The sequence below is a fragment of the Scyliorhinus torazame genome, chromosome 14 (genome assembly GCF_047496885.1).
Source record: "Scyliorhinus torazame isolate Kashiwa2021f chromosome 14, sScyTor2.1, whole genome shotgun sequence".
Lineage (NCBI taxonomy): Eukaryota > Metazoa > Chordata > Chondrichthyes > Carcharhiniformes > Scyliorhinidae > Scyliorhinus > Scyliorhinus torazame.
In genome coordinates, this window is record NC_092720.1 from 24,924,527 (window position 1) to 24,942,713 (window position 18,187).

Sequence of the window (18,187 nt, forward strand, 5' to 3'; positions counted from 1 at the left end):
TGACGGGGACGGAATATACGGCTATAGCTATTTCGGATCACGCTCCACATTGGGTGGACTTGGAGATAGGGGAGGAAAAACAGCATCCACCCTGGAGAATGGACATGGGACTATTGGCGGACGAGGGGGTGTGCTTAAGGGTGAGGGGGTGTATTGAAAGGTACTTGGAACTCAATGATAATGGGGAGGTCCAGGTGGGAGTGGTCTGGGAGGCGCTGAAGGCAGTGGTTAGAGGGGAGCTGATATCAATCAGGGCACATAAAGGAAAGCAGGAGGGTAGGGAACGGGAGCGGTTGCTGAAAGAACTTCTGAGGGTGGACAGGCAATATGCGGAGGCACCGGAGGAGGGACTGTACAGGGAAAGGCAAAGGCTACATGTAGAATTTGGTTTGCTGACTACGGGTAATGCGGAGGCACAGTGGAGGAAGGCACAGGGTGTACAGTACGAATACGGGGAGAAGGCGAGCAGGTTGCTGGCCCACCAACTGAGGAAAAGGGGAGCAGCGAGGGAGATAGGTGGAGTGAGAGATGAGGAGGGAGAGATGGAGCGGGGAGCGGAGAGGGTGAATGGAGTGTTCAAGGCATTCTATGAAAGATTATATGAAGCTCAGCCCCCGGATGGGAAGGAGAGAATGATGTGTTTTCTGGACCAGCTGGAATTTCCTAAGGTGGAGGAGCAGGAGAGGGTGGGATTGGGAGCACAGATTGAAACGGAGGAAGTAGTGAAAGGAATTCGGAGCATGCAGGCGGGGAAGGCCCCGGGACCAGACGGATTCCCAGTTGAATTTTATAGGAAATATGTGGACTTGCTGGCCCCGCTACTGATGAGAACCTTTAATGAGGGAAAGGGGGCAGCTGCCCCCGACTATGTCAGAGGCAACGATATCGCTCCTCCTAAAGAAGGAAAAAGACCCGCTGCAATGCGGGTCCTATAGGCCTATTTCCCTCCTGAATGTAGACGCTAAGATTCTGGCCAAAGTAATGGCAATGAGGATAGAGGATTGTGTCCCGGGGGTGGTCCATGAGGACCAAACTGGGTTTGTGAAGGGGAACAGCTGAATACGAATATACGGAGGCTGCTAGGGGTAATGATGATGACCCCACCAGAGGGGGAAGCGGAGATAGTGGTGGCGATGGATGCCGAGAAAGCATTTGATAGAGTAGAGTGGAATTATTTGTGGGAGGTGCTGAGGAGATTTGGCTTTGGAGATGGGTATATCAGATGGGTACAGTTGCTGTATAGGGCCCCGATGGCGAGCGTGGTCACGAATGGACAGGGGTCTGATTATTTTCGGCTCCATAGAGAGACGAGGCAGGGATGTCCTCTGTCCCCATTATTGTTTGCACTGGCGATTGAGCCCCTGGCAATAGCATTGAGGAGTTCCAGTAAGTGGAGGGGAGTACTCAGGGAGGAGAAGAACACCGGGTATCTCTGTATGCGGATGATTTGTTGTTATATGTGGCGGACCCGGCGGAGGGGATGCCAGAGATAATGCGGATACTTGGGGAGTTTGGAGAATTTTCAGGGTATAAATTGAACATGGGGAAAAGGGAGTTGTTTGTGGTGCATCCAGGGGAGCAGAGCAGAGAAAGAGAGGACTTACCGTTGCGGAAGGTAACAAGGGACTTTCGGTACTTGGGGATTCAGATAGCCAAGAATTGGGGTACATTGCATAGGCTAAATTTAACGCGGTTGGTGGAACAGATGGAGGAGGACTTTAAGAGATGGGACATGGTGTCCCTGTCACTGGCAGGGAGGGTGCAGGCGGTTAAAATGGTGGTCCTCCCGAGATTCCTTTTTGTGTTTCCGTGCCTCCCGGTGGTGGTCACGAAGGTTTTTTTCAAAAGAATCGAGAAGAGTATTATGAGTTTTGTGTGGGCCGGGAAGACCCCGAGAGTGAGGAGGGGATTTTTGCAGCGTAGTAGGGACAGGGGGGTGCTGGCACTACCGAGCCTAAGTGAGTACTACTGGGCCGCCAATATCTCAATGGTGTGTAAGTGGATGGGAGAAGAAGAGGGAGCGGCGTGGAAGAGATTGGAGAGGGCGTCCTGCAGGGGGACTAGCCTACAAGCTATGGTGACGGCGCCATTGCCGTTCTCACCGAAGAAATACACCACAAGCCCGGTGGTGGTGGCCACACTGAAAATTTGGGGGCAGTGGAGACGGCACAGGGGAAAGACGGGAGCCTCGGTGCGGTCCCCGATAAGAAATAACCATAGGTTTGTTCGGGGGAGAATGGATGGGGGATTTGGAGCATGGCAAAGAGCAGGGGTAACACAATTGAGAGATCTGTTTGTAGATGGGACGTTTGCGAGTCTGGGAGCGCTGACGGAAAAATATGGGTTGCCCCAAGGGAATGCATTTTGGTATATGCAACTGAGGGCTTTTGCGAGGCAACAGGTGAGGGAATTCCCGCAGCTCCCGACGGAGGAGGTGCAGGACAGAGTGATCTCAGAGACATGGGTGGGGGATGGTAAGGTGTCAGACATATATAGGGAAATGAGGGACGAGGGGGAGATCATGGTAGATGAGCTGAAAGGGAAATGGGAAGAAGAGCTGGGGGAGGAGATTGAGGAGGGGCTGTGGGCTGATGCCCTACGTAGGGTAAACTCATCGTCCTCGTGTGCCAGGCGAAGCCTGATACAATTTAAGGTGTTACACAGGGCGCATATGACTGGAGCACGGCTCAGTAAATTTTTTGGGGTAGAGGATAGGTGTGTGAGATGCTCGAGAAGCCCAGCAAATCACACCCACATGTTCTGGTCATGCCCGGCACTACAGGGGTTTTGGGTGGGGGTGGCAAAGGTGCTTTCGAAGGTGGTGGGGGTCCAGGTCGAACCAAGCTGGGGGTTGGCTATATTCGGGGTTGCAGAAGAGCCGGGAGTGCAGGAGGCGAGAGAGGCTGATGTTTTGGCCTTTGTGTCCCTAGTAGCCCGGCGCAGGATATTGTTAATGTGGAAGGAAGCCAAGCCCCGGGTGTGGAGACCTGGATAAATGACATGGCAGGGTTTATAAAGTTGGAACGGATTAAGTTCGTTCTAAGGGGGTCGGCTCAAGGGTTCACCAGGCGGTGGCAACCGTTCGTCGAATACCTCACAGAAAGATAGAGGGAATGAAAAAGAAGAAGACAGCAGCAGCAACCCAGGGGGGGGGGAGGAATCAGAAGGACTCTCAGGGATGTTATTGTATATGTATAGGTATTTGGTATATGTAATTGTATATTGGATTGTTGGATTGTATTTTTGGAGAGTATTTATCTTGGATAAGGCAGTTGCCATTTAGTTTTATTTTTGATTTTGTTCATATATTATTTATTTACTTGTTTAAAACTGGCCATTGTTATTTATATTGTTCGATTGCTGTGTAAAGGAAACGCTATGTGCTGTTATGTTTGGCCAAAAAATCTTGAATAAAATATATTTTTTTAAAAAAGAGTGGGTGAAAAGTGTCAAGTGAATGCTCAGGAAATCACTGGAAGAAAACAGTGTGCAACTGTGCCACTCCCAAGCGAGAAACTTTTGTGCCAAGTTTGTGGTAACTCTTCACTGGTTTGTGTGTCTGTAAAGATACTGCTAAAGTAAAGGAATAGTGAGAATTTGAAACAAAAGAGAAAATGCTGGAAATCTCAGCAGGTCTGGCAGCATTTGTAGGGAGAGAAAAGAGCTAAAGTTTTGAGTCCGATGACTCCAGTGAGAATTTGAATTGCTTTGTTCTGTTTGCATTGAGATTGTTCCAATCTTTTTGTTTGGTGTAATGTAGTTCACGTTTTTTGTTTAATATTTTTTTCTTTGTGTTGAAAATTCATCAGCAGACTCGTGTGATTTGTTCAGTAACTTTCTTCCATGATTTCTTTTTAAAAAAAGCTAGAATCTATCAAGCCATGTTTCACTCTGGGATCTGACTTGTCCAGTATTACCAGCAGTTGGGATCATAGCACTATCTTTTTATGTAGCCATTTGGGAGGAAACCGGAGCACTCGGAGGAAACCCCACACACACACACACGGGGAGAATGTGCAAACTGCACACAGTCACCCGAGGCTGGAATTGAACCTGGGACCCTGGAGTGTGAGGCAGCAAAACTAGGTGGGGTTACTGGGTTACGGGGATAGGGTGGAGGTGTGGGCTTAAGTAGGGTACTCTTTCCAAGGGCCGGTGCAGACTTGATGGGCCAAATGGCCTCCTTCTGCACTGTAAATTCTATGATTCTATGAATGTGTGTCATAGTAAATACCAACCATCTATGATCCAATGTCTGGTCCAATGCAGACAGGCCCACCTATAGACTGCTTTCTCTGCTGCCCTCCCCAGTGATAACTGGGCTGACCAGTTGTTCTTGCTGTTCTCCAGCGCACCCCTTATGCTGACAAGTGCAGAACCAGCTCAGAAATCCGTGAACATTTTTAAACCATTTTAATGAATCGACAAAATCAAGGGGCGTGTGCTAATGGAATTTTGAATGTACAAGTGAATGGGATGGGCAGAAAGAGGGTCAAGGATTGCCCAAATGGCTTCCCTCACACTAACCTGAGAAATGAACTCACACTGTTCAGATCAAGCACACACTCATCGCCCCCAGTCCCAAGAAATCACCATCTTTCTTGCTCCAGCAGCCACCCCAAAATCTTCTCAGTGCTTCCACCCCTCAGTTTTGCCAAGGCTTGATACCACTTTCCAAACACTTACCCCCTTCACCAGGGCTCCTACACACCACAATCCCATCTCATCTCACGCTGCTCCCGGATGCTGCCCTTCCAGTTCATCTCAGGCTCTCCCCAAGGAACCACCGTGCCATTGCCCACTTTCCCCAATCCCTCATAAAACCCACAACCACCTCCCCATTAGTGCCAACACATCGATCACCATCAGAGCTACTGCTGCAGGCAATAGCTAGAACTTGTCTTGTGTCCAACTAGAATCTGAAACATTACATTTGTTACATTTTCTCTCAGGATCCTGGGAAGAGTTAAAGCTAAGGTAAACATTTAACACATAATAGATTTGTGCCAGTATTCACACCATCCTTAGAATTCAAACCCCAAAATACCTCCAGAACTCTAATAATGGCTAATTTCCCATAACATTGCACATGGGGTAAACAAGGCAAAGGCCCAAGTGTAGTCAGACACAGTGACAGAGTGGCAAACACATAATCTGAAGCAAAATTCCACACTGTATTCATTTTTTTATGCAACTATTTTATGTTGAGAAACACTAGATTTATTGCGGGAAATAATCAAGATAGCCATTTTGTGGACAGTTCAGTGCCCCAAGCAAGTATACCTGTTGATTGAAGGCGGAATTACCCCCTGGCATAGGTAAACAGGACGGGGCCACTTGGAGCAGGTCAAGAGGTGAGCCAGGATTACTGCTTTTGCTATCATTCATGGAATAACTCCACACCAAGGCACTAGGGCAACATAAGGTTATTGTCTGCGGGAAGAACAAAAACAGGCGTTACGCTTGACTCATAGTATCACGAGAAATAAAATAACATTTTCCTCGGATGGTGATGTCCAGCACGAGGGGACATAGCTTTAAATTGAGAGGAGATAGATATAGGACAGATGTCAGAGGTAGGTTCTTTACTCTGAGAGTAGTAAGGGCGTGGAATGCCCTGCCTGCAACAGTTGTGGATTCACCAACATTAAGGGCATTGGATGAACATATGGACGATAATGGAATAGTGTAGATGGGCTTTAGATTGGTTTCACAGGTCGGCGCAACATCGAGGGCCGAAGGGCCTGTACTGCGCTGTAATGTTCTATTGTCTATATATATATATTGTCTATCTCACAACCAATTTCCTGATGCGAGCAAGGTAATGTTGCGCAACTCAGATCATTGAGTGCTTTACCCGTACTCATGGCAACTCATTCAATAACATCTCGGGCGGCATTCTCCTGTTCCCCAGCCGTGTGTTTCTCGATGGCGTGCCGTTTGCCGGCTGCGGGATTCTTCCTTCCCGCCGCTCGTCAGCAGGATTTCCCAGTGAAGTAACCCCACGCCACCAGCGGGAACAGAGAATCCCGATGGTTGGAGAATTCTGGTCCTCTTCTCTTCAGCACCATTCCACTTCCCAATACCCATCAACATAACCTGCACAAACATTTTGCTTTCGATGCAAAAACGGATGGGCCCATGAAGGGAGGTCATGTGGCGCAGCTGGTAACGTCCCAACACCCGAGCCAGAAACTCCGGGTTTGAGACCCGCAAAAGTACTTAATGGATGCGGAAGATGCATTCACAACGCAGCCAAACAGGTCGAGTATCAACCTGCAAATCCTTCCAACTTGCCTGCCTAGTATCTGGGACGGAAGAATGTGCGGGACTAGGGGGAGTGGCACCCGGTAAAATGCTGATCCTGAATGTGCCTCGCAGCAGCGGACATCAATGGGACAGAATTACTGATTGGTTATTGTTTTATGTAGAAGCCTCTTCAAGATTGGAAACTTGGCAGAAACTCTCACACATCTTGCACCATCTAATTTCTCTTACCACGCCTCTTTGGGTCAAGCACTTGCACTACTGTCAATCAATCATGCCCTGATTTCTATCCAAGTATTTAATGATTGATCATTTTCTTTTTGTGTTTGTGTATATGGTCATTTATTCCCCCCACTCCCTCCACCAACCACTTTTCCTTTTTACTGTCCCCCCCTCCCACATAAGCTTGCCATCTGCAAGATCTTCCAGTTCTGGCAAAGTTGTTCACTGACAGAAAAATATTAACCTGTTTTCCATAACTCCACAGGTGCTACCTGAGGAACATAGGACCAGGTGTAGCCATCCTCCATTCAATGCTCTCCTGCATGACCTGCCACCGAACTCCACTTGCCCCAGATACGCTATGGATATCAAAAATCTCAGACTTAAAATTGACAATTGATCTTCCATCAATTGTAGTTTGTGCAAGAGAATTGCAAAGTCCACCCACCCTGTGTGTTTAAAGACGTACCCGACTGCCACTCCTGAAAGCCCTCCCCTTTTCACACGGTGCCTCCTTGTCCTAAACTCCTCAACCAGAAATCGTTTCTCTCTCCCTGTTCCCCTTAATACCGTGAAAACTTTCTAAATTCCAGGGGCCTGCTTACTGTAGCATTCCCAGCAATTCTATTATTTTGTCAATTCTAAATTTCAAACATCTGGAGAACTTTGTTTTGCCTTTTCTTGCTCAAATCTGGTTTATCGGGAGCAGATACTCTAAAGTTCAAAAGCTTGCACACAACGGGGTTGTTCTGCCCCCTGTGGCTGCTCTGGATATTTTAATGTTCTGCAGCAAAAGCCACAAACTGCAGATACTGAAAATCGGAAAACCAAACAGAAAATGCTGGAAAGACTTCCGCAGGTCTGACAGCAGCTGTGCAGCGCGAAACGGAGTTAATGGGCGCGATTCACCCAAAAGATTACTGTCAATTTGGACGGGTTCGGCAGGGTGATTCGTGTCAGCTTTTTTGGTGAGATCCAGATCGATATTCACCCACACTTAGTCATTTTTTTGGAGCCTAGCACCCCTGGTACCGCCAGCCTGGCACCTGGGCACCGCCCAACCTACCACATGAGCACCCTGGCATTGTCAACTTGGCACCCAAGCACCGCCCGTGGCACCCTGCCCCCGACGAAACAGAGGGCTCCAATGACCTCCGAGACGCCCCCCCCCCCCCCCCCCCCCAGTGTGGTCATCACACCTGGTCTCAGTCGGTGGAGACCAGTACTAATCCGCGCCCGAGCGAGGCCTCACCAGTGTGGCCGGAGGAACCCCCCCCCCCCACTCCCCCCCAATCCCCGGAGCGGAGAGAATGCAGTCCTCAATAGGCTGGGCACATTTAGGTGAGCTTAATGATTTATTTAAATACGATTAGCTGGATCGCACACCTCTCCCGCGGTGTACCTGGTACAATGGGATCGGAGCTGGGGGCAATGCGGTTGGAAAATTGGGCCCCATGTTTCAGGTCAGTGACCTTTTCACACAACCTTGGCTGTTCGGGTGAAAGATGACCCACCTGAACCATCAACTCTGTTTCGCTCTGAAACTTGGAAACTGATTGACCAGCTGAGTATTTCCAGCATATTCTGTTTTAATATCATATTAATGTTCTGACTCTATTTATAACATTATGTACACTGCAGACCCGGCTTTTAATGGAGTCAGCAGGTTCCGTACCTCAAGGTTGCATTGTGTGTGAGACCACATGGTAAGAACACAAGAAATAGGAGCAGGAGCGGACTGTACCACTCATCCAACCTGCTCCGCACGATCAATTTGTCTTCCTCCTCACTATCCCCAAATTCCAAGGGACCTAAAATCTGTCCATCTCAGCCTCAACCATATGGAGCGCCCACAACCTCTAGTATAGAGAATGACAAAGATTCACAATCCTCCGAGCTAAGATATTTCTCCTCACCTCAGTCCTAAATGATTGTCCCCTGATCCTGAGACTTTACCCCACCCCCCTCAATGTTCTGGACTCCCCAATCAAACAACCTCTTGACACTTACCCTGTCAAGCCTGGGGTGTCAGCGTACTTTACAGCAGAAGCAGGATGGGCTGACTGGTCCTCTTCAATGCTTCTATACCCAAGGTAACATGGAAATTTATTTTTGTGCTCAGTATGTGTGGTGTTGGGTGCTCTGGTGCACAGATGAGCCAACACAGTTGTATGTCGTACAACTCTATTTTATTATAACTCTTATAATACAGTTCGTTCTGGATACTCTGCACGTGCTGTCTCCCTGAGTGTGTTTGGCAATAGATGTGTCCTGGTTCTCCTCTGCAGCTAATACTGACCACCGGGGGTCGTGTCTGTGCTTTTATATCTTTCTGTCATTGGTTGTGGTGTTGTGTGTTCTGATTTGTCTGTTGGTGTGTCTATCATGATGTGTGTGTTTGAATATCATGACATCCCCCCTTTTTACAAAGATATGTGCCTACGTGGTTATAAATATAATTGTGTCGTGAGTGCATCGAAGAGTGTGTGTGTGTGTTATGTACAGCGTGTGTATATGACGTAACTATTTACATGGGGCGATGTCGGGTGCGTCACACTAACAAGGTTGTACCATAACAAAACTTGGATGCGAGAGAAAAAAAAAACTTGAACATTGGTCTGGTCAGACGATATCTGGAACAATAAACAACAACAGGTTATAATACAGAAGTGTTTGACTTTTTGAACGTATGAACAGCGTTATAAGTCCAGTCTAATGGGTGACCGCCTCAAGAATGGGCTGGTCCTCAAGCCGGTTCAGCTGTGGAGATTTGGGGTCACACTGGTTCACCTTGGACTGTTGGAGGTGATGCTGTTGCCAAAGTCTCTACTTTACCATTTGTTGTACTTCGTGCAGTGCTTGGTTTTTTCATTCGTGCAAATATAACATTCAACATCTTTGTTAGTGGTGCCTTGGCTGTGGTTTGGTTCTGGTGGCGATGGAAGGGGCATGATCCGTGGCATCTCCACGAAGTCATCCTTGGGAACCAGTGGAGGATCCGGCGTGTGCGTACGGTTCAGTTGCGAGCGTGGAAGGCGGCGCAAAGCTCGCTGATTGCGCCTACGCACCAATCCATCCGCCCTGCATGCCAGGAACAAGGTGGAGTCTTTTTCTTTTTATGTTTGTGGTGGACTGCATCTTGTAGCCGATGGGTCGTCGCCATCGAAGTAGCACCATCACTAATATCATGCAAGGCGATGACTGTGCCAGATGTGGAAGTTGGCCGAGACCGTGTACGCTGGTTCCGGCCACCTGCTGTGCCGGAAGGGCGACTCCGCAGAGAAACGTCGAAGCATGTCGCCTTGGAGAGAGAATTGTTGCTCGCTTCAACGTCTGGCGATGGCGCGAATTGGTGTGTCCATCTTGGACCGCCGGTGCTGGTTGCCACTGCCGACCCAGTGGGACTGCCACGCGATCCATTCCCTGTCGCCGTGGCATCCGCCGTCACCCTGAGCGTGCCATCACCGAGGCCGCGACACCGCCCGTCCGGAGCAAGGTCTGGCGTGCGCGAATCAGAGTCGGCGCTTGGCTGCTCCCCATCTGGAGTCCGGTCTGCCTTCCGTCGATGCCCCCCGTCCGGAGTCCCAACAGGTTCACTGGAGGCAGCCGAGATTCCCTGAAGCTGCACTTCTGGAGTCGGAACATGCAGGAATGCACCAACCAGTGGAGAGGGTCGAGCCATCGAGGGTGGAAGCGGTGCGCTGCCACCGCAGTCGTCAGTGGTCCCACCGTGATCGTCGAGTGCCTCGGTACGCACTAGGCGAGGTCTGTCACCTTGCACCTTTTGCATGGGAAGTGGGATGCTGTCGTCACTCGTCTCACATCCCGTGGATAGATCCTCATTAGCAGCTTGTTGTTCACTAGGGTTGGGTAAATTGTCAGAGTTTTCATCTGGTGGTGCACACCATGTCGGTGGACTGTCATTGTCTTGCCGTTGTCCTTCATTTGGGCTTTTCTTCTTTGAAATTTTAAATCTTCCCCCAGACATTGCAGAACCTTGTTTATTACCCCCAAATTCTCCCATAGGTATGGTCTCGAATATAGGATCCAATGTTTCTATCGACATTGTACTATTTTCCAAAGAACATTCCGTTTCACTTTTCTTCTCAGGTGCCTCATATGTATCTTTGTCTAATGTACATGCCTTCATGGTCTCTGGGTCTGATTTTGCTGGGACTGGCATGGTCACAGTCTCTCTTTTACTGTTCTCAATTGCCCACATTATACTCCCCATACATAACTGCTTAATCACTGGGGTTAGTGTGGTACAATGGATAATCGGGTCGACCTTATCTGCATCTTCACCATTAGTGGAAAGCACACTTGGTTCACTTGAAACTGCTGTGGGTTTTAAATTCGTTATCTGGCTACTCGATGTCGGTGTCCTCAGGATTCTTGCTCCAATGTTCTGCTCAATAATCAGTGGAGCGTGTATAGGTTCAATGCAATTAATGTTCCCCTCAAGGTTTGAAGAGTCATTACTGACTAACTGCTGGTCTCCGAAGTTGGGATTTTGCGGTGTTGTGTTGAAGGGAGACATTTGTCCCTGCTGTAGATATGATTCAGGTTGTGTTATTTCCATTACCTGAGGATCAATGTCTTGTCCATTTTTTCGATCCGTACTAAAACACTGGCAATTCTCAGTCTGCTCCTTGCAAGTTAAACATTCAATTAATTTCGTTAGCAAATCCTCAGCATCCTTCTGTGGCCGTGCAGCATTATTAATCTCTGTTCGGCTATAATGATCCTGAAGGTCAGCGCATAAACCTTTTTTCTTCGGGCTTGGACGAGGCGATTCCTTTGGCTTGTCTTCAGTTGGGCTTGAACAGTCTTCAGCGCTGTGCCCTTCATTGTAGCATGAGAGACCGTCATGTTCATGCTGCTGTGTAGTGGAGCATGGTAGGCTGTTATAGCCTTCTTGCTGTTCACGTGAGCATGGCAGACTTGCATCATCTGCCGCTGGTTGGTCAGGAGAGGTTGCTAGACCCTCATGGTCTTGTTCCTGCAAGGACTGCGCTCTGAAGTCTTGCGTTCCTTCCATCGTGGAGTCCGTCCACGAGCTCTCTGTGGAGGCTTGTGACACTGGAGTCACTTCTTGTTCGTGCAAGGACTGCGCTCTGGAGTCTTGCGTTGCTTCTATCGTGGAGGCTGTCCACGAGCTCTCTGTGGAGGCTTGTGACACTGGAGTCACTTCTTGTTCGTGCAAGGACTGCGCTCTGGAGTCTTGCATTTCTGCAATTGTGGAGTCTGTCCACGAGCTTGCTGTGGAGGCTTGTGACACTGGAGTCACTTCTTGTCCGTGCAAGGACTGCACTCTGGAGTCTTGCATGTCTTCTTTCATAGAGTCGGGAACGTTGAGCGGGACGTGGACCACGCTCTGTGTGGCAGCAGGGCACTCTCCGTGTGCTTGCACCGCTCCCTGTCTGTTAATGTCAGGCTGCAGCATCATCCGGTACTGATAAGTTGGAACGTCATATCTGCTGGATTGAAGATCCTCAAATCCGAAAAATGAATCCGCATCTGCGTCGGATTCAATGTGGGGGCCGCCAATGTGCAACACGAAAGGTTCGTCCGAGTCATAGTCATATAGGACCACGGAGCTATCATTGGGCTCGCGAGGTCCGGAAACACTGTAAAGATCGTCATCGAAGTATTCAAGGTCGGAATCATCGGCTTGTGCGTAGGTAACTGCTTGTCGGAGGGTTCTTCGGAGGTCAAATTCATCTCCTGGGTCAATTTGCGGCACTGTGCTGTCATTCCAGTTGAGGGAAGATTGTTTTACAGCTTTAACAGATTTTTGTTTTTTTGATTTGGGACGTTTCCCTTTTAAATTGGATTTGGGACGTTTCCCCTTTAAATTGGTGCAGTCTGGGGCCTCTGACATCCTGACGCTCGGTATGTAGCACGTAGGAAGCGACTGCGCATGCTCAGATCGCTGTTCCTTTACCGATGGCCGTTTTCTTGACTGCGCATGCGCAGCATCTCGCAGCATCTCGCGCATGCGCAAACAAAACTTCCGGTTCTGCGCACTTCTCGCGCAACTGTGCTAGCGTGATACCTTTAGCAAGATGGCCGCCGACCTCGACCCAGCCTTCTCTCAGGCCCGGGATTTCGGCCTCTGGGAATTCGGGCTCCGGGATCCCAGCCACGAGGTGAGTACTGCAGCTTTTCTTACCTTTATGTGCCGATTGGATTGCGTTTTCTTCACAGTACTTGGAGAATTTGCCCAGGACTGCCTGGTAATCGTACCTTTGCTGCCTCCTGAAGAACCTGAACCTTCTGAATATTTCTCTTGCCCTTGCACCGGCGATGGTGAGGAGAAATTCAATTTTTTCCCTATCATCCAGGTCTTGGAGTTCAGCTGCCACCAGGAACAATTCGAACATTTGCCGGAATCGCCGCCAGTTTTCGCGGAGATCGCCGTAGCACTGGAGCGCCTGCGGAACCGGGAGCTCGTACATCATGCCTGGGCACTGCTGGTTGTCTGCGTACATGGAGGTATGCTGGCAGGTATCGATCCACTCCTGTACCATGTGGTGTTGGGTGCTCTGGTGCACAGATGAGCCAACACAGTTGTATGTGGTACAACTCTATTTTATTATAACTCTTATAATACAGTTCGTTCTGGATACTCTGCACGTGCTGTCTCCCTGAGTGTGTTTGGCAATAGATGTGTCCTGGTTCTCCTCTGCAGCTAATACTGACCACCGGGGGTCGTGTCTGTGCTTTTATATCTTTCTGTCATTGGTTGTGGTGTTGTGTGTTCTGATTTGTCTGTTGGTGTATCTATCATGATGTGTGTGTTTGAATATCATGACAGTATGGACTGCCATAGAATGGAACTATACCAGATGATAGAACTCATCCACCTCACACCAAGGGCCAATGAACTCTGTGCTTGCAACTCCAGCATAGTAATTGTAATGTAAGGTTCTGGCACATATAGGATTAATGTGGGACTGAGTACGGTACTGTACACACATTAATGTAAGAGAGCACATGACCTGCACCTAGGGTTCAATCCAGTCCGGACAGAGTTGTGTGCACAGGCAAGCATGAAGACAGCTCCTAAGCTTGGACCCTCTACTGTATGTCTGAACATCAGTTTTGTAGTTAATAAATACATGCAGTTAACCTACTTAAGATAATGAAGACTTCACGAAGACCTACTGAACAGTATCCAACAGCGACTTGCTGTCATATAACTATTCATGCTGCTCTATTCTAAAGTAGAGGGCATGATCTCAGGACCGCCGCACATATTAACTCCCCAGTCCAAGTGCCTCTGGCCACACAAGAATTCTCAACATCTATCCATAGATTAAATGGCTTTAAAAACAAGAAAGACATTTAACGGAGACATTCAAGAGAGAATTGGATTACTATCGGTAAAAGGGGAGAAGACGGGAAGGGGGGGGGGGGTGGCACTAGGTACATTGCTCCTTCGGAAAGACTGGGCAGTCATGATGGGCTGAATGGCCTCCTTCTGTGCTGTAACTATTCTGTAATTCTGTGAAGAAACAGGTCGCACTTTACAACCGACAAATTCAGCAGGCACGTGATTTATTCCCCTGAAAACCACCATTACCCTCACTTGTGCTGTGTGACAGTTTTCCCAAGATAGAGATGTTGAAAATGGTGCTCACACAATCCCAAATGACAGTTTCACAAGCGATTCACGAAAATAGCGGAGATGATAAAATAAAATACTTAAATCTACACACGTAGTCTAAAAATATCTTGGGGATTGAAGGCTCTCAGATGCTGGCAGCTATCCCAATTAAATAGGTCAAAATGATTAGTCTTGTGTCCCGAAAACACAAGAACAGCAGATATTTGACTGTGGACTGCAGCAACTTCAATGAAGGGACTTTCTGCATCGTCTCCATTGCTCTGTACAGAGAAACAAAGTATATATGCATGTCTGCAACATTTACCACAACCTCACGGCTTCTGAGAACACGCCATAATTAACAAACTACTTTTAAAGTGCAGTCACTGTTATAATGTGGGGAAGGTGGCAGCCAATTCTCACACAGGAAGGTCTCACAAATAGCAATACAATACTGACCAGGTGATCGGACTTCCATGAACAATGTTGGTGAGGGATAAAAATTGGCTAAGAAGCCAGAGAGAGCTTCCCTGATCTCCTTCAAAGCAGTGGCATGCTCAACCTGAGAATGCAGACGCAGCCTCACCTTAAAACAGCGATGAGCAACCTGCGGCCAAGACAGCACCTGCGGCCCACAAGGCATTTCACTGACTGTTGCCCACGCGCACAGTTCCCACATTCCACGGATTTCCATCCGCGCAGTTTTTTCTCCACCGGTATGTTTGAAGTGATTCGCACTTAAAGCGAGGGCAAGTGAAGTGAGCTGCGTGCTGATTGCTCACAACATTGGCCGTGAGAACAGTGCACATTCTCTGCATCCAATCAAAATGTAAAGACTTCTTTTGCTTTTACCATTTGAAGTTGATTAAACCTCTATTAACATATCAATGGTGAAGCATTTTCTATAACTTGTTATGAAATATTTGGCGCTCGGAGTGCCGAGAAACACCCGCGTATCTAACGTCCATCTGGGTAGATCAGACGTCTCAGTGGGAACTCCTCAACGAGGCCACACTTAGCACCGTTTTCTGCACCGAGGAACTCAACTTGTTCCCGGAACTCCTCAGTGCAGTGAGAGATCACGACGGCATTTTTCAATGATGCCCTGACCTATAACCGCCCCCCCCCCCGCCCGATGCGATCACCGAACGCCCAGCCCTCCAGCCGCAACTCACTCTAAGGGAGTCCCTGGGACTCCCTGCATCCATCCACCCTCTCCCCCACCCACTCAAGGCACCCCCCCACCCGATGCCCGCCATGCACAAAATGCCAGCCTGGCACTTTGGCAGTGCCACCTGGGTGCCTTGGCAGTGCCGGGCCACCATCCAGGTGACACTGCCAGCATGCCAGGCTGACAGTGTCAGGGTACCACCTGCCCAGAGGGCTTGCACCTGGGGGCCTCCAATCCCCCGAGAGACCCCCACAAATGTCGTTCCATCTGGTCCCCGTTTGTGGTGATCAGTACTGAACAGCGCTCGCCCGACATCTCCAGGACGAGCGAGATAGATCCCAACACCTTGGGTAGATCTCGGGAACGCATATTAGAGTGAGACTAGCTGTCTCGCTCTCAAATGCAGATTTGCCAGGAAGTGATCCCACCCACAGTGGACAGGATTCACATTGCAATGTCTCGCGAGATCTCACGAGGCGTGGCAAGCCGGGTAGATCCCGGATTTCCCAGCATCTACCGGTCATGTTGCGCCGCGTAGCTTTTCAAGTGGAAATTTTGGGTCGGTCCCGCCGAGCATCTCTGAAGAATTAGACAGTAAAACACCTGCCACCAAAAATGTTACTATTTCATGAGAACGCCCCCCACCCCCCTCCCCACAACATTCCAAAGATGTGCAGGTTAGATGGATTGGGCATGCTAAATTTCCCCTTTTGTGTCCAAAGATGTGCAGGGATAAGATGGGGGAATGGGGTTGAGTAAGGTGCTCTTTCCGAGGGTCGGTGCAGACTCAATGGGCTGAATGGCTTTCTTCTGCACTGCAGAGATTCTATGGTTCTGTTTGTTGTAAACAATGCAGTTAAAATATTGCTATGTATCCCGGATTTATCAAAACAGAGCTACCTTGGGCGGGATTCTGCGGGAATCGCGGGGCGGGCAACTCGGGCGGGACGGAGTGGCGTGAACCACTCCATAAGACCATAAAACATAGGAGCGGAAGTAAGGCCATTCGGCCCATCGAGTCCACTCTCCCATTCAATCATGGCTGATTGCAACTCCATTTACCCGCTCTCTCTCCATAGCCCTTAATTCCTCAAGAAATCAAGAATTTATCAACTTCTGTCTTAAAGACACTCAACGTCCCGGCCTCCACCGCCCTCTGTGGCAATGAATTCCACAGACCCACACTCTCTGGCTGAAGAAATTTCTCCTCATCTCTGTTCTAAAGTGACTCCCTTTTATTCTAAGGCTGTGCCCCCGGGTCCTAGTCTCCCCTGCTAATGGAAGCAACTTCCCTACATCCACCCTACCTAAGCCACTCATTATCTTGTAAGTTTCTATTAGATCTCCCCTCAACCTCCTAAACTCCAATGAATATAATCCCAGGATCCTCAGACGTTCATCGTATGTTAGGCCTACCATTCCTGGGATCATCCGTGTGAATCTCCGCTGGACCCGCTCCAGTGCCAGTATGTTCTTCCTGAGGTGTGGGGCCCAAAATTGCTCACAGTATTCTAAATGGGGCCTAACTAGTGCTTTATAAAGCTTCAGAAGTACATCCCTGCTTTTATATTCCAAGCCTCTTGAGATAAATGACAACATTGCATTTGCTTTCTTAATTACGGACTCAATCCGCAAGTTTACCTTTAGAGAATCCTGGACTAGGACTCCCAAGTCCCTTTGCACTTCAGCATTATGAATTTTGTCACCGTTTAGAAAATAATCCACGACTCTATTCTTTTTTCCAAAGTGCAAGACCTCGCACTTGCCCACGTTGAATTTCATCAGCCATTTCTTGGACCACTCTCCTAAACTGTCTAAATCTTTCTGCAGCCGCCCCACCTCCTCCATACTACCTGCCCCTCCACCTATCTTTGTATCATCGGCAAACTTAGCCAGAATGCCCCCAGTCCCATCATCTAGATCGTTAATATATAAAGAGAACAGCTGTGGCCCCAACACTGAACCCTGCGGGACACCACTCGTCACCGGTTGCCATTCCGAAAAAGAACCTTTTATCACAACTCTCTGCGACAGCCAATCGTCAATCCATGTTAGTACCTTGCCTCGAATACCAGGGCCCTTATTTTACTCAGCAGTCTCTCGTGAGGCACCTTATCACACTCCAGCATCGGGTTGCCCCAAAGGTGCAAAATCCTCGCCGCACCGGATGGCGGGGAAGGGACTTGGCACCACGCCAACCGGTGACGAAGGGCCTCCACCAGCCGGCGCGAGTTGGTGCATGCGCGGGAGCGCCAGCGCATGCGCAGTGGGGATCATCTCCGCGTCGGCCATGGCGGAGGACCACAGCGGCCGACGCAAAAGAATAGAGTGCCCCCACGGCACAGGCCCGCCTGCGGATCGGTGGGCCCCGATCGTGGGCCAGGCCATTGTGGGGGCACCTCCCGGGGCCAGATCCCCCGCGCCCCTGAGGATCCCGGAGGCCGCCCGCCCAGCTAGGTCCCGCCGGCAAATACCAGGTCTAACGTACGCCGGCGGGACTGGCGAGCCGGAGAATCACCGGGGGGGGGGGGGGGGGGGGGGGGGGGAGAGGGGGCACTGTCAGTAGCCGCCGACCGGCGTAGTGCGATTCACGCCCCCGCCAAATCCCCGGCGCCGGAGAATTCTGCAGCCGGCGGGATTCACGCCGCCCTCCGGCGATTCGCCGACCCTGTGGGGGGGGGTCGGAGAATCCTGGCCCTTATACCTTATATTTTTAAGCAGCTTTGCAACCCTCATTGCCAACAGCGACAGCCAGATTTCAGTGACGGTCCTGTAAAGTGGGTGATGCACAGGACTGCCTTCTCTAGGAAGCACAAATTCTTTGAAACGTATCATGCCTCCTCCCCGACAGGTAGCTGGACCACCAGCAAAGCTCCTCCCTACTGCTCAGCAAAAGAGCACAAGAACGCAAAGAA

General features: G+C 49.5%; 1 protein-coding gene across 3 annotated transcripts in view; it reads right to left on the bottom strand.

The window, feature by feature from the left end:
• The window catches only part of LOC140389583 (mediator of RNA polymerase II transcription subunit 12-like protein), a 731,598-nt gene that overhangs the window by 598,371 nt on the left and 115,040 nt on the right, over window positions 1-18,187 (bottom strand). For all 3 annotated transcript variants that reach the window (XM_072473837.1, XM_072473838.1, XM_072473836.1), the window contains exon 9: window positions 5,284-5,433. In XM_072473837.1, coding sequence (XP_072329938.1) covers window positions 5,284-5,433 — 150 coding nt within the window. The remainder of the gene's footprint in view (window positions 1-5,283; window positions 5,434-18,187) is intronic.